This window comes from Asparagus officinalis, chromosome 2, assembly GCF_001876935.1.
Source record: "Asparagus officinalis chromosome 2, Aspof.V1, whole genome shotgun sequence".
Lineage (NCBI taxonomy): Eukaryota > Viridiplantae > Streptophyta > Magnoliopsida > Asparagales > Asparagaceae > Asparagus > Asparagus officinalis.
This window is the reverse complement of record NC_033795.1, coordinates 52,981,802-52,995,263: the sequence shown is the minus strand read 5'-3', so window position 1 is coordinate 52,995,263 and position 13,462 is coordinate 52,981,802. Positions and strand designations below refer to the sequence as shown.

Sequence of the window (13,462 nt, the reverse complement as noted above, 5' to 3'; positions counted from 1 at the left end):
ACATGGTCTTTCCACATTCTTGATCAGGGTACTTCAAAGTATCAGGCCATGAGTGGTCATCTCTGGTAGGTACAATCAACTATGAAAGAGACTGAACTGTCTGATGCAGGCCATATTTTTGAAACTTGCTTTTGGGTTAATAAGAAATTTTAGTTTTCTTAGCACCACTTTGCATTCTAAATGACCATCAAGAAACTATAATTTTTCTTTTCTTCTGCTCATTTGATTATTGCTCCAACCTATTGAACTTATGTTAGACATTGCCTGTTTTCGGTATAATTAGAGAACCATAAATCAACAGATTAAATCTTATGTCACTTCAATAATTTTGTTAAGCTTTTACATCTATGTTTTTTTGCAGATTGGTTTGGATGGAATTCGCATGCTTGATCCAAGCACTAACAGAACATTGAGAATCTATCCCCTTGAGAATGTCACTAGATGGGAGGCAAGTTTCTTGTCCTCTTCATGATAGAATTGTTCATTGTTGAGAAGTCAAGTGTGATTTATGCTTCTAATCTTAAAAAGGGATATTAAAATCTGTAATTTTTTCAGGTACTTGATTCAAACATCTTTGCCTTTTGGTCTAAGAGTCCTGTAGATTTTGAACCAAGGCGCATAAGACTCCAATCCAGCAGCTACACAACTAGTACTATACTCGATACAGTGACTGCTGCAACTGTTCAGGTGACCTCCATGCATTTTGTCAGTTGACTTGTTTTCCTTGAGATTTTGTCATTTTCTGGGAAATACTTGACCTCTTTACGGTTGTCGTTGCGCTATAAAATACCACCATGAGTCAGATGGAGCAGATTTCGAGTCATGTGGACCGAGGTTTGAAATTCTGATTGATATTAATCAGGGGGATTAGATCTGGAGGGTCTCAATTAGTTTAATGCCTAAAAATCGTGTCTGACCTTTATGTTTGGTTTCACAAGCTTTTCTTGGTGAAACAAACCTTGTACATTCCAGTATTGGTTTGATCTAGTCTATGGCAGTGATTGACCCAATCTAGGTGGAGGCAAATCAGTCTGATTCAGCAGAAACTGATTCATATAAATTAAATTAGAAATAAAATAAATCTATGATTATAGTTTTATACCCATGGATGCACAGTTTTTATACCATAGGCTATGTTACCTGGGTGCTTCTAATATGAAACCGTACCTATACCGGATGTTACCTGTACCCAAACTCCTTGGGGTCTCCTTGCATAAATGTGCATGCATTTATTTGGGCATGTACTCATTTATGAATGCATGTTTTAATTTACAACACTTGTCATACAATTTTTGGACATATAGCCTATGCTTCGCACGTACTTCTTGAAACTCTTTGGACATATGTCAAGTTTTGAATTATGATTTTTTAAGGGTGGTTTGGATGTCTAGTTCAAAAACTAGTGATTTTTCAATTTATAATCCACATCATAAAAAAACATAAAACTGTAATAGGACTTTTAATTCTCATCCTTGTTCTCATATAGATTATTAGTTCTAATATGTAATGTGTATGTAAATATTTATGTAGCCGTGTCGCAGTAACCTACCTTTTACAAATTTGTCGTGTCCTGTCCCTGTACCGACATCCGTACCCATACCCATGCAACATAGACCATAAGACACTAAAAACATAGAAATATTAGAATATCAATGTCTGCATCTGATAATATATATTCTACCAGTACCTATTTCGATATTGTGCTATTATTACATAATCTCAAGAAAAGTTTTCTTTTATATTTTTATATTCTACTAGTTCTTGTGCACGTGCAATGCACGTGGTTAAATATCACAATAAATTTTTTTGTTTATTATCTTACTATAAACTAGTCAGATTCATTTTGAGTTAAAATCTATAAATATGGATTATTACATTTGCCATTAAATTTATTTAAACATTTTAAATTTTTTTTATAAAATAGATGATTAATTTTGAAAATCTCTTGGGGTCAGGAACAAACAACTAACAAGTTTGCAGTGAAAACATGGGGATTGTAGTACATTCTTAAGAATTATTAATCTTTACTTAGTTTGTTTATAATGATATGATCTCATTATTAATTAACTACAAGGCCTACTATTTTTTTGTTGGGCCCATGTGAGTTCTCATTGAAATGATTGTTATACAATTTAAGTACAAAGGAAAAAGGCAAGTTAATCGATGGTGTAGTTGGTGAGGAGAAACTCTAGCAGCATAATTCAGTATGTGGATATATTATAGATGGAGATGGAGAAGAGTGTTTTTAAAAATTGTGGGTGCGTGTGGGTAATTAATATGGTTTTTATTTGTATGGTTTTCTTCGTTCATTTTCAAGATATCTGTGGTCCTGTAGATATATATATAGCTATAACATTGCTACTCTCTTTTGATTTTGTGGAAGAGTTTGGGTGTTACAAAAATTAAATTATATAATCCGGTTAAAGTAGAATCATATATGTTAAGCCCATACATGAAATTTATTTTAACCAACACCCATGTGTAAATATTATAATTGGCATTGAGATCTAAAATATGTGTGATATTCTCTTTGATTTTTATACAAACAATATTTATTTAAATAATAATAGTATAATTAAACTTTGCGATCTGAAAAAAAGATCAAACATACAATATAAGTAATTGCTTTAAAATAATCTAATCTAATCTAATCTAATATGAAGGAAATAGATAAAAATGATGTGAAAATTATTATAATTTTATAATTCATAATTTTTAAACAATTTAATCTAATCTAATAAGAAGAAAATAACAAATGCACATACTTGTTGTAAGAGACGAAAGTAATATGAAAATTATTATAATTTTTAATCTGAAAAAAAATCAAACATACGATATAATTAATTGCTTTAAAATAATGTAATCTAATCTAATATGAAGAAAATAGATGAAAGTGCTGTGAAAATTGTTGATATTTCTTGATGTGAAAAAGATCAAATATATAATATAATTAATTGCTTTAAAATAATTTAATCTAATCTAATAAGAAGAAAATAACAAAGACATATATTTGTAGAAGGAGATGAAAGTGCTATGAAAATTATTGTAATTTCTTGGTTTATATACATTGGTATGTGATGTTGCATGTGGGAGGATAACAATTGTAAATAGAGTTCTATTTAAATAATAAAAGTATAATTAAACTTTAAAACTAATTATGCAGTACCGTGAACTACTTGAATTTTAATTGGTGAGAGATTGTCACGTTGTGTCCTTATATCGTAGCCGTTTGTTTTAATTTTTCTTTTTTATAATTTTGAGAACGATTTTGTCTCTTTAATTTGTTTGGTGGATTTTGCAAATACCCCATCCACATTATGTACATTAGTGGGTCTGTGCTGTTCCTGGGTTCGATCTCTGGGGCGGACATTATTTGTCTCATTAATTTATTTGGTTTTTGCATATACGCCCTTCATCTTGTATACATTTAAAATTTAGCATTTAATAATTTCATTCATGTTTACATTTTAATTTAAACTATATCATTATCTTCATACTATGTATATCTAATAAGAATTCATCAATTTATCAACTCATTCTCACTTAATGGATTAGTATTTGAATTTCAAGGGTATTTTTGTCTACCAAAAGATTTTTCTGAACTCCTGCTTTTAAAGGGAGTATGATATGACTAGTATAATTTGCAAACCCTCTAATAGCATAATTTATTATTGCACTGCATAAACATAAATAAAAATGTAGTTTGTTACTTTGTTAAAGTCCTTCAAGCAAAAAAAAAAAAAAGGTAATGTCTACAATCTATCTATTTTCTTGTTTCATAAACAGTTTAGCGATTCAAGAAATATCTTTTAGAATTGTTTTCCTATTCATTGAATCAAACATCCCAAGCGCAAAGTATAATGGATAAAATAGATACAACTTTTAGTTCGACCAACATATTTAACTCCACTACTTTTTTTTTGAGAATTATTTAACTCCAGTACTTATTCGTGTAAGTTAAATTATTAAGTCAAATGCTTATCCTGTGGAAATTTCTTGCTGTATAAGCTACTAAATCATATATATTTCATCAGAATATGCTCTTTAGGGTCTATTTGGGAATGTGGATTTAGACCCTGGATTTGAAATCAAGGGTAGCTCAAATCCAAATCCTAAGTTTGGGCAGAATTTTGGCCATGAATTTTAAATCAGTTGATTTTGAACGGGTTGATTTCAAAGCCCAATAACTGAGATTTCAAATCTTCGCCTAACCCCTGTGATTTGGCAAATCCATTCCCTCAAATTACGATCACGATATTAGATTTCGTCTCCCAAAATCATTTTGTAGTCTTCCTCTCGCATAACCCTAGATCTACTGCGATTCACCTGAATGCCGCCTCCTTGTTGTCGGCGCATCGCCTGAGACTTCCTCGTCATCGGTGTCTCACCTGAGGCCTCCTCTTCGTCGACATCCCTCTAATCCTCCCACCCAACTCTCTCAATTCTAAAACCTATGAAGCTCAGTTGTTGCAGAGCTTGAAAAAGGCTGCCATGGCAGGACAAGGAAGAAAGGAGCCTGAAGATCAAGATTTACATTTCCTCCTTGCTCCCTATTGTAAATTCAATTCCATTTAGCGCCCAAATTTGACGTTTTTGACTTGATTAAGGGTTTAACAGCAACGATTGGTATAAAAATGTTGGTTTTGTCCAAAGTAATAAGATCTGATGAAATACATGAACAACAATAACAAAGAGTATTGAGTTCAAAAAATGTTTTTTTAGATATTGGTACCTTAAATCTTTGATGTTTGACCAAAGTCCCTCAAATTATTGAAGTTGTCAATAAGTCCCCTCCATTTATAACAGTTATTGCAATTTGATCCCTATGTTTGTTTTTAAACTAAATTTGCAAATCATGATTGGGTTATTCCTTCGTTTTTTTCTTCATTTGTGCATTTCTAAATTGTAATTAATATTTGCTCTTTAAGGTTAATTATAGTTTGGAGGAGCCATTTAGCAAGAAAACCCCTCACATTATACATAGAGACATTATGAAAAATCGACTTGAATTAAGATCTGAAGTCCTCTCATTAAATAAAAGCATCCAAACAAGTGATTTACAAAATCTATGGATTTCAATTTGTAAATTTCAAATCCTTTGATTTGAAATCTACATCTCAAATTCAAATCTAGTTTCCCAAACACAACCTTAAGGTTCATCAATTTATTGAAAACATCATTTGAAATCCTGGTAGTTTTTTATATATAAAGAAAACAGTTAGCTTTGCCCCTTATAATCAATTTCAAACAATTTGAATTGTTTGTGATCTCGAAATGGCTGAAATGCCAAATAATACTACCAAGAAAGGGGAATGATCTAAAATGGTTGAGATTTGAAACCTTGGGTTTGACCGTGAGTCAATTTTGCAGCATGCATGCAGCCACAAGGAACATAACATGCGGCTTAAGTATATTATGGAGACACATAACTCGCCTCTTAGCTTTTTCCCCCTTAAGGCTTCAATGTCAACAATCTGAATTGTTTGTGATCTCGAAATGGCTGAAGTACAAAATACTGCTACCAAGAAAGGGGATGATCTAATATGGCTGAGATTTCAAACCTTGGTTCTGACCGTGCGTCAATTTCGCACATATGTGGTTGCAAGGAACACAGTATGCTGGTTAAGTATTTAATGGAGACATATAACTCACCATTTTTATTTTTTGAAGAAGTATCAAGCCTAACTTAACACAATTGATTTTGGTTGATATGTTCCAATCAAATCGCAACTAAGTTACAAAAACCTGAATTGATTGGGCTAAATTCAGGTTGAACAGATTCATCCTGAACAAGAATGTTAATGTAATAATGATTTTTTTTTCTTTTCTGAAAATTGATTGAAACCTAATCGCATTTTACATACCAGAACAGGTATCTAGTTGATATTTACGGCAAGAACTTTCTGTGTACAAGTGGACATTTTAGTTTTACTTTATCTTACTTTTTGATTGCTATTGTCACCTGTTATATTTTCAAATAGTATTCCATGGTATTATACATGTTTGTGATGCTTGTCTTTTTTTAATGGTTATACTGGACATAGCTTAAGGAGATGGGTGGAAACGATAGTCTTGTTAGAAGCAGTACAGATGCTAGCAAGCCCCCTGAGCAGACAGCTGACAAGAAGAAAGGTTTGGCTGATTGGATGAATTTTGTAAAACCTGGCAATGAGGAGAAAGACCATTGGGTATGTCTGAAACTTTTCCTTCTTTAGATCAATTTTACTCATAAAGCTGCTTCCTTGGATTTTACATGCTAATTATTTATTATTTAGAAGAAACAAACATTGTGCTTAAGTACCATTTTTCTTCAGGGTCAAGTTAGCTTTAAGCTATGTTTTATAGAACTGCTTATTATCTTGTCAATGCAAAAGGAAATTGCTGTATTGGTTTTTAGCTTGTCAATGCAAACTTATAAAGGCACATATGTGCTACATTTATGTCTTGCTTCATGTGTTCGCACATGTGAGTAAGGATTTGGAGTTTGATAGTATTGGCAATTTTTGTTTGTAATTTAAAAAGGGAAATGTTAATCAAAGCTGAGTGAGGTGACTGCTTCACTACATGTTTCCCCTCTCCGTTTATGGTTTTAAGGTATATTTAACCTTCATCTTCAAATTTTGTGTATGCTAATTCTTAGGAGATCAGATTTGGATATGATGTGATAAGTTATGCTATAAAATCCTGTATGCTAGTCGTATATGTCCAAATGACCTCATTTGTGGAGGATGACTTTGTGAGGTCGTCAGGGAGGACAAAGGTTAACAGTGCCTAAAATAGGGTTTACTATTGATGATATTACTAACCCCTTTAACCGCCAGAGTGTGTGAGGCCGTCAGGGAGGAGCATGGTTCTTAACATATCCTTGGGCTTGGAGCAGTGTTTGCTATTGGATGTTTTTAAAGCCCCTTGAACTACTGAAGTTCTGCAATACCTAGTAACATTCCCTTTAGGTTACACAGAAAAGGTTTTTTAGTTTTTTGTGGTCATCAAATAGTATAAAACAGACACTATTGCGGTTCCTTCTAATTTGATCACACAATGTTTCAAGAAGTTCAACTGATCATGACTAGTTCAAGTGAAGAAGGAATCTGAAGTTAACGAAGTTATATATGGATGTATATATGTTATTTCAGAGGTTATATACGTCATAGCTCTCAAAAAGGGATGATGCCTGTTACATATAATAGATAGTTTTATTTTTTTATATATTAGATGATAGAGTTAGCCTTTGTGTCCTTGTTATTTGGGTAGCTAATGGTTTTAGATGTAAAAGTTGGTTTGCCATAGTCTCTGGTTGTATCCAGGCCAGTCAGTATCTTGGTGAAGGCTCAATTTTATGCATTTATTACTCCTATTGCATTTAGAAAGTTATCTGTTAGTTTTTATGTTGTATATTTTCAATTTCTTAGTGCATATTTTACGTTATGCATTTAGGTTCCAGATGAAGCGGTCTCCAAATGCACATCATGTGCAGCAGATTTTGGAGCTTTCGTGCGTAAGGTGATTGTTTTCAGGATCATTTTCATTCCATTTTAGACTTATCCATGTTCAGTCAGCTGACAAGGGTACTATTACTCAGCATCATTGCAGGAATTGTGGTGATATCTTCTGCGACAAATGTACCCAGGGTAGAATTGCTCTTACTGCAGATGAACAGGCTCAACCAGTTCGCGTCTGTGACAGATGCATGGTATGTAGCACATGCCTTCTACAGTAATGTGATGTGAATCCTGTTAACTAGCTGCTCATAAAGCAGGATAGTAGGATACTACTGTTGTGAATTTATCAATCTGTGAATGGAATTATTTGTTTCATTAACTGTGTAAGTACCCTTAGCAAGTTATATTATACAATTTTTTATTGTTTTAATTTTGGATTAACAACCTCCTAAACCTGTTATTTTTAGCTATCTTTGCTTGATGCTTTAATTTCAGACACCAGTTTCCTTTGTTGTGTGTGATCCTTGGAGTTCTTCCCCCCTACTGTAGGCATACCATTTGTTCTTAGAGTGGTTCCTGCTCCAATCATTTTCGTCTTCGTAAATTTAAACTCTTGAAAGGCTGTGATATAAATCTGCAGAGATATATAAATCTGCACATGCTTTCAGACACTAGTTATCCAATGATTGCACTGTGTGATCTCTTAAACTCTTGAAAGGCCATTATATCAATCTGCAGAGTTATCCAATGTGAACCCTGTTGGACCCTAGAGGGGGGGGGGGTGATTAGGGTCAAGAGGCTCTAATATGCAATAAAAAAACAAACACAAGGAAACCACAAAACAGTAAAGCAATTAAAGTAAGAGAGATAGGGTTAGGAGTTCGTTATCCTTGACGCGCGATGTGTTAACGAGGTTCGGCCCTCTGGCTTACGTCCCCGCTCCCCACTCTCGAGGAGAAATCCACTACACACCCGGTTTGGAAGCCGGAACTTCGTCTACACAGCGATCCCACATGATCTCTCTCACTACACAGTTTGATCTCAACAGATCACACTCCCTCACAGTTGATTTACACAAGATCTCACTCACACAGCAGAAGAAAAGATGCAAGACTCTCTTTACACAGCCCTTATAGCAAAGAGAAAAAGTACTGAAGCTGGGAAGTGAATCACACTTAAAAACAGAGAGAAAACACAGAAACCAGACTTTGAAAATTTTTCTCAGGAAACAGCAGACTCTGGTTTTTGCAAACGTTAGGGCTAAGGAGGAAGAAGAAGACTGGGGTTTTTATAGAAGAGATTAAATCAATTTAAAACAAAACCCAATCTTCCCAAATAGGATAATAATCTCCTTTACAGACCCTTATCTCAGACTGTGCCAAACACAGTTAAGTGTAAGCGCAGTTTACTAGGCAAATGACCGTCTGAAAAAGTCGCGGCTGACCGAAGAGAAATTCGGTCGCCCGAAGTAAACGTTCGGTCGACCGAAAAACTACGTCGGTCGACCGACCGAAAAATCCGGTCGACCGCTAGCCGCTTTGAAAAATTAGAAAACGAGCAAAGACTTAATCGGTCGACCGACACGGTCGGTCGACCAAAGATTTGAGCTTTCGGGCGACCGCGCCGGTCGACCGATGAACTCTCTGGAAACTTCTGACTAAAGATCATAGGAGCGGTCGACCAGACCGGTCGACCGTTTTCTGATATATTGCAGAAAACAGATTTTGACTCAACTTGAAATATTTGTAAAATATTTATTTGATCTCTGTAAATTCTGAAACTTTGTAAAAAGTTTTTAATACTAAAAACAAACTGCTTGGAAAAGAAATTTTGCAGATAGGTCCTCATACTTGTGAAAAATAGTATTTTGTGAAAAACGCTTAAAAACACAAGTATGAAAACGTGTGTGTGATTCCCAATAGCTTCAAGTAAACTCAGTAACTCTTTGCCTATATTCTAGCACTAGAGAGAAAAACAAAAGAAAGCTAATATCCTCATATAGAGAGCAATACTTGAGCTTTGATATAGCTTGAATCGGATGAAGCTTTTATTCGAATTTGTCGTTATTAAAATAACGTTGCTTCATCTCTTGACCTCTTCCTTTGGATATCATCCTTGTAGCATATATTCCATCCATCCTCCATTAATGGCACTAACGAGCTTGATAAAAGAATTTACTATATTTGCACTCAATAAGCCATTAGTACCGATAATGGTGGTTGTAAAACATCATCAAAACAACTCAATAAGCCATTAGTACCGATAATGGTGGTTGTAAAACATCATCAAAACATAAGGGCTAACAAACCCGAGTATTTGGATGTAAGACTCCAATGGATTTATTTGTTTAACAATTAATGCAAAAATAACTGAACTTCAATTTTGTTTTGCTCTTTATATGAATGATTGAAGAATATTATATTAACCCACAGCCTTAAGCTTTTGGATGGATTGGCTCTTGAGATGGTGTTTAAAGCATTATGTTTCAAGAGGTCTTGGATTTAGACCTCATTGCTTTCAAATTTAAATTACAATTTTGTACCCCTGTTATTCTATATTTTCTTAACAAAGTTCAAAACCTTAGGCCTTTTCATGTGGCTGAAAGGCTGACCTGGTGAGTATTAAATATGAATATTGATTATATGTTAGATATACATTGTGATGTATATATTGTTAATGCCCAGCCCTATAGTTTAAGCTTTTAAGTAAAATGATTTCTGTTGGTTATAGTAAATGAAAGTTGGTCTTTTTCTATTTTCAGATATCTACCATGGCTTATTCATACTTGACTGTATTTATATTTGACAACTACAGGCAGAAGTGTCACAGAGGTTGAGCAATGCGAAGGAGACTGCCAATAAATCTATTGCAATTCACAGCCATGAGGACCTTGCTAAGAAGCTTCAGGTGAGTTTAGAGTTTGAATTTCTTTGTAAATAAAATTCTTTTGTTTTCATACTTAAAAGTTGTGTATTTTTAGCAATACTAGATAGTTGCTCATATCTTCATAGATGAAGGTGCATGAATATTGGAAATCAGATGTCATTATTTTTTTATCTTTTCCAAATGTTAAAGAAACGAGGTCGTATTAAATTTGTTAAAGACGTAAGTTGGATTACCAGTTTTCAATTATTTTATTTAAAATGTGGCAGTGCCATAGTGCAATGGCAAGTTCCTGACCTGCTGGTTACATGTCATGTTGTCTTCTAGATTTCGCCAGTATTGTAGCTGAAGGTGCATGAATACTGTAATGCTATTATTTTTTTTCTCCTTTTCGAAACAATTAAAGAAACCAGGTTGTATTAAACTTGTTAAGTTGCATGCCAGTTTTCAATTATTTTATCTAAAATGCGGCAGTACCATAGTGCAATGTCAAGTTCCTGATCTGCTGGTTACATGTCATGTTGTCTTCTAGATTGTAGCATCACTGTTGAATGAACCCATTCTTATCTTAGTGGCTTCTTCTTGCATTCTTAGGAACTACTACATAACAGCAAAGTTTTTATCCCAAACTTTTTGGATTTGGATCCTCTCCACTACAAAAAAGTAGTGGAGAGACCACTACTTTTAATCTCAAGCATTGATTATTTAGTAGGCGGTTATGATACAATCTAAATCTAACACTTACCATACCCCCGTGTATTGCACTCATTCCTAATTTGCACTAAAAGAAAAAAATCATAACCATCAACTAGATAATCAATGGCTGTGATTATGTAGTTGCACTAAAAGAAAAAAATCATAACCATCAACTAGATAATCAATGGCTGTGATTATGTAGTGGTCCCTGCACTATTTTTTTTAGTGGAGAGGATCCGAATCCAAACTTTTTGGGTTGGCTTATGCCAATTAACTTCTGGCAAATGAGTCGAACTATGTTTTCCTTGTTCTTACAAATGCTCTTCATGTTGCTCTATATCCTTTATGTACTAATGTATCTACCTTAATAAATTTGCTAATGTATCTACCTTAATAAATTTGCTAATTAGTACATATCCTTTATGTACTAATGTATCTACCTTAATAAATTTGCTAATTACTTTCTCATCAGCTTTTATGAGTGTCTGCAAAAAATATGTATTGAAGCTTTGGTCTTTTCTGCAAAAAAAAAACATATAAAATTTATGGGTTTCTTTGTCAATTATATGCTGGCCATTGTGGTTAGATTGTCAAAGGAATTGGGGCATTGTTATCAATCATGGAAATAGCATTTTTTTTTCAGATATCAACCTTTCTTGGCAGTCTTGCAACTGACTCGCTAATAGGCCTATGATCTTTATTTTATTTATTTATTTTAAATTTTTTATTTTTTTATATGAGTAACTTTTTTGCTGCTTTATGATTAACTTGTGATGGGTTTTAACAGGAGGAAATGGAAAGAAATCGCAAATCATCATCAGGTAAGATCTCTAAATATCTAGATCCCTTTTGCTTGAATCAGAATCATGGTTCTCTCTTTGAATCTTATTCAACTTTTCCGTTTGTCTGTGAGTAGGATCAAAGACTTCAGATGGACCTGGGAGAAGAATGAGGGAAGTTGCATGTCCCATCTGTACCGTCCATCTACAGGTCAAATCTTGAGCCATTTGCTTGTGAGAATACTGATAGATAATATCTGCTATAATTTGTTTAATGTTGACGTGTGAACCAATTTTCGAGAGAGATTGGAACATCTGATAGTTATAAATGTCTGTCTTTTTGTTTATTTACAGGTACAAGTCCCTGCATCAGGTTCTGAAACAATAGAATGTGGAGTTTGCCAGCATCCGTTCCTTGTCAGTTCCCATTGATTTTCATATCACAGCATATCATGATTCCACAAATCTTCAGTGATGCTATCAAATAATTAGGCAGGAGAAATTGTGTCCCTCATTGTATGTTTTTATTGTATAAATTATAGCTTTTGATAGGAGTGTTGTTTGTTTGTATGAGAATTGGATATATTTCTGACTGGTTTTGCATGAAGTTAAGACCCGGATTCTGCTGTCAAAGACGTGTCGTATGTTCATGTTGCTTGAAGCTGTAATATATGAGAGCAATATATTCTTTGAGGGTCTTTGTGATGCGTCTCCTATAACGATAATGTTCTTTTGATTGACTGATCAAAGTGTCCTTGATGCCTTGCTCCAGCGGGTATTAGTGATGCAGCCAAGAAATATCTTTCATTTTAGAAAAAATAAATCGTTGCCAAGAATTCAAAGAATTCTGAGACTTGCTGATTTCATAAATTTTTTAAGAATGATTAAAGGGCTAATAACATATAATTCCCTGAACTTTGGGGATGTTCAAATCATTCCTTGAAATTTGTTTATCCCGCTTAAGCCCCCTGAGCTCGGAGGTGTTTCACAAAATGCCTCTGAACGTTGTACATTTGTCACTGTGCTCACTTGCATGTAGAGCGTAGTTTGAAAGAAAAAAAATTAAAAAAATTTCTTGAGAGAACAAATCTAGGAGTTGTAAATGACAAATTGAAAAAAATTGAAAATTTTCCTTTTAAGAACATTTTAATTATTTCTAAAATACAAGTATGCATATAAGACCTCGTAAATTTGAATATTTTATGATAAATAATAATAAATATGTTATATAGTAAAAAATAACTTATATTGATGTTTGAATGTGATAAGAATTGATTTGAGATCAATTCAATGTATATTTGTGAAAATATATGAGTACAAATGCACAAAGGCCAAAAGAGTGAAAATCTGGGAAAATGATCAGTTATGAGTTTCTATGTTTTGCATACCGATGCAGTCAGAATCTGAAAAAGTATAAAAGATCAAAATTTTATATCTCTTCAACAGCTTTCTAACAAATCTTATATCACCTCATTCCGAGGTCGGATGAGAAAGTTACAGCCAAAATACCGAAGGTTGTTTTCCTAGTCAGACTAGGTTTCCTGATTCGGGTCAAACATGTTTGTTTCGGGTTTGCCTCTATAAATACCTGTGTTTTTCACAAAAATTCATTTCTTTTATCATATCTATGAACCCTAGTAACCATCATCTCCCCTAAAAAAT

General features: G+C 33.7%; 1 protein-coding gene across 1 annotated transcript in view; it reads left to right on the top strand.

Moving 5' to 3' along the window:
- LOC109831494 (protein FREE1) overlaps positions 1 to 12,511 on the top strand; it is a 17,532-nt gene extending 5,021 nt beyond the window's left edge. The window contains 9 exon segments of the mRNA XM_020398828.1: positions 362 to 448; positions 556 to 687; positions 6,045 to 6,188; positions 7,438 to 7,503; positions 7,583 to 7,693; positions 10,257 to 10,349; positions 11,809 to 11,842; positions 11,938 to 12,011; positions 12,155 to 12,511. Of these exon segments, the coding sequence (XP_020254417.1) occupies positions 362 to 448; positions 556 to 687; positions 6,045 to 6,188; positions 7,438 to 7,503; positions 7,583 to 7,693; positions 10,257 to 10,349; positions 11,809 to 11,842; positions 11,938 to 12,011; positions 12,155 to 12,232 (819 nt within the window). The 3' untranslated portion in view covers positions 12,233 to 12,511.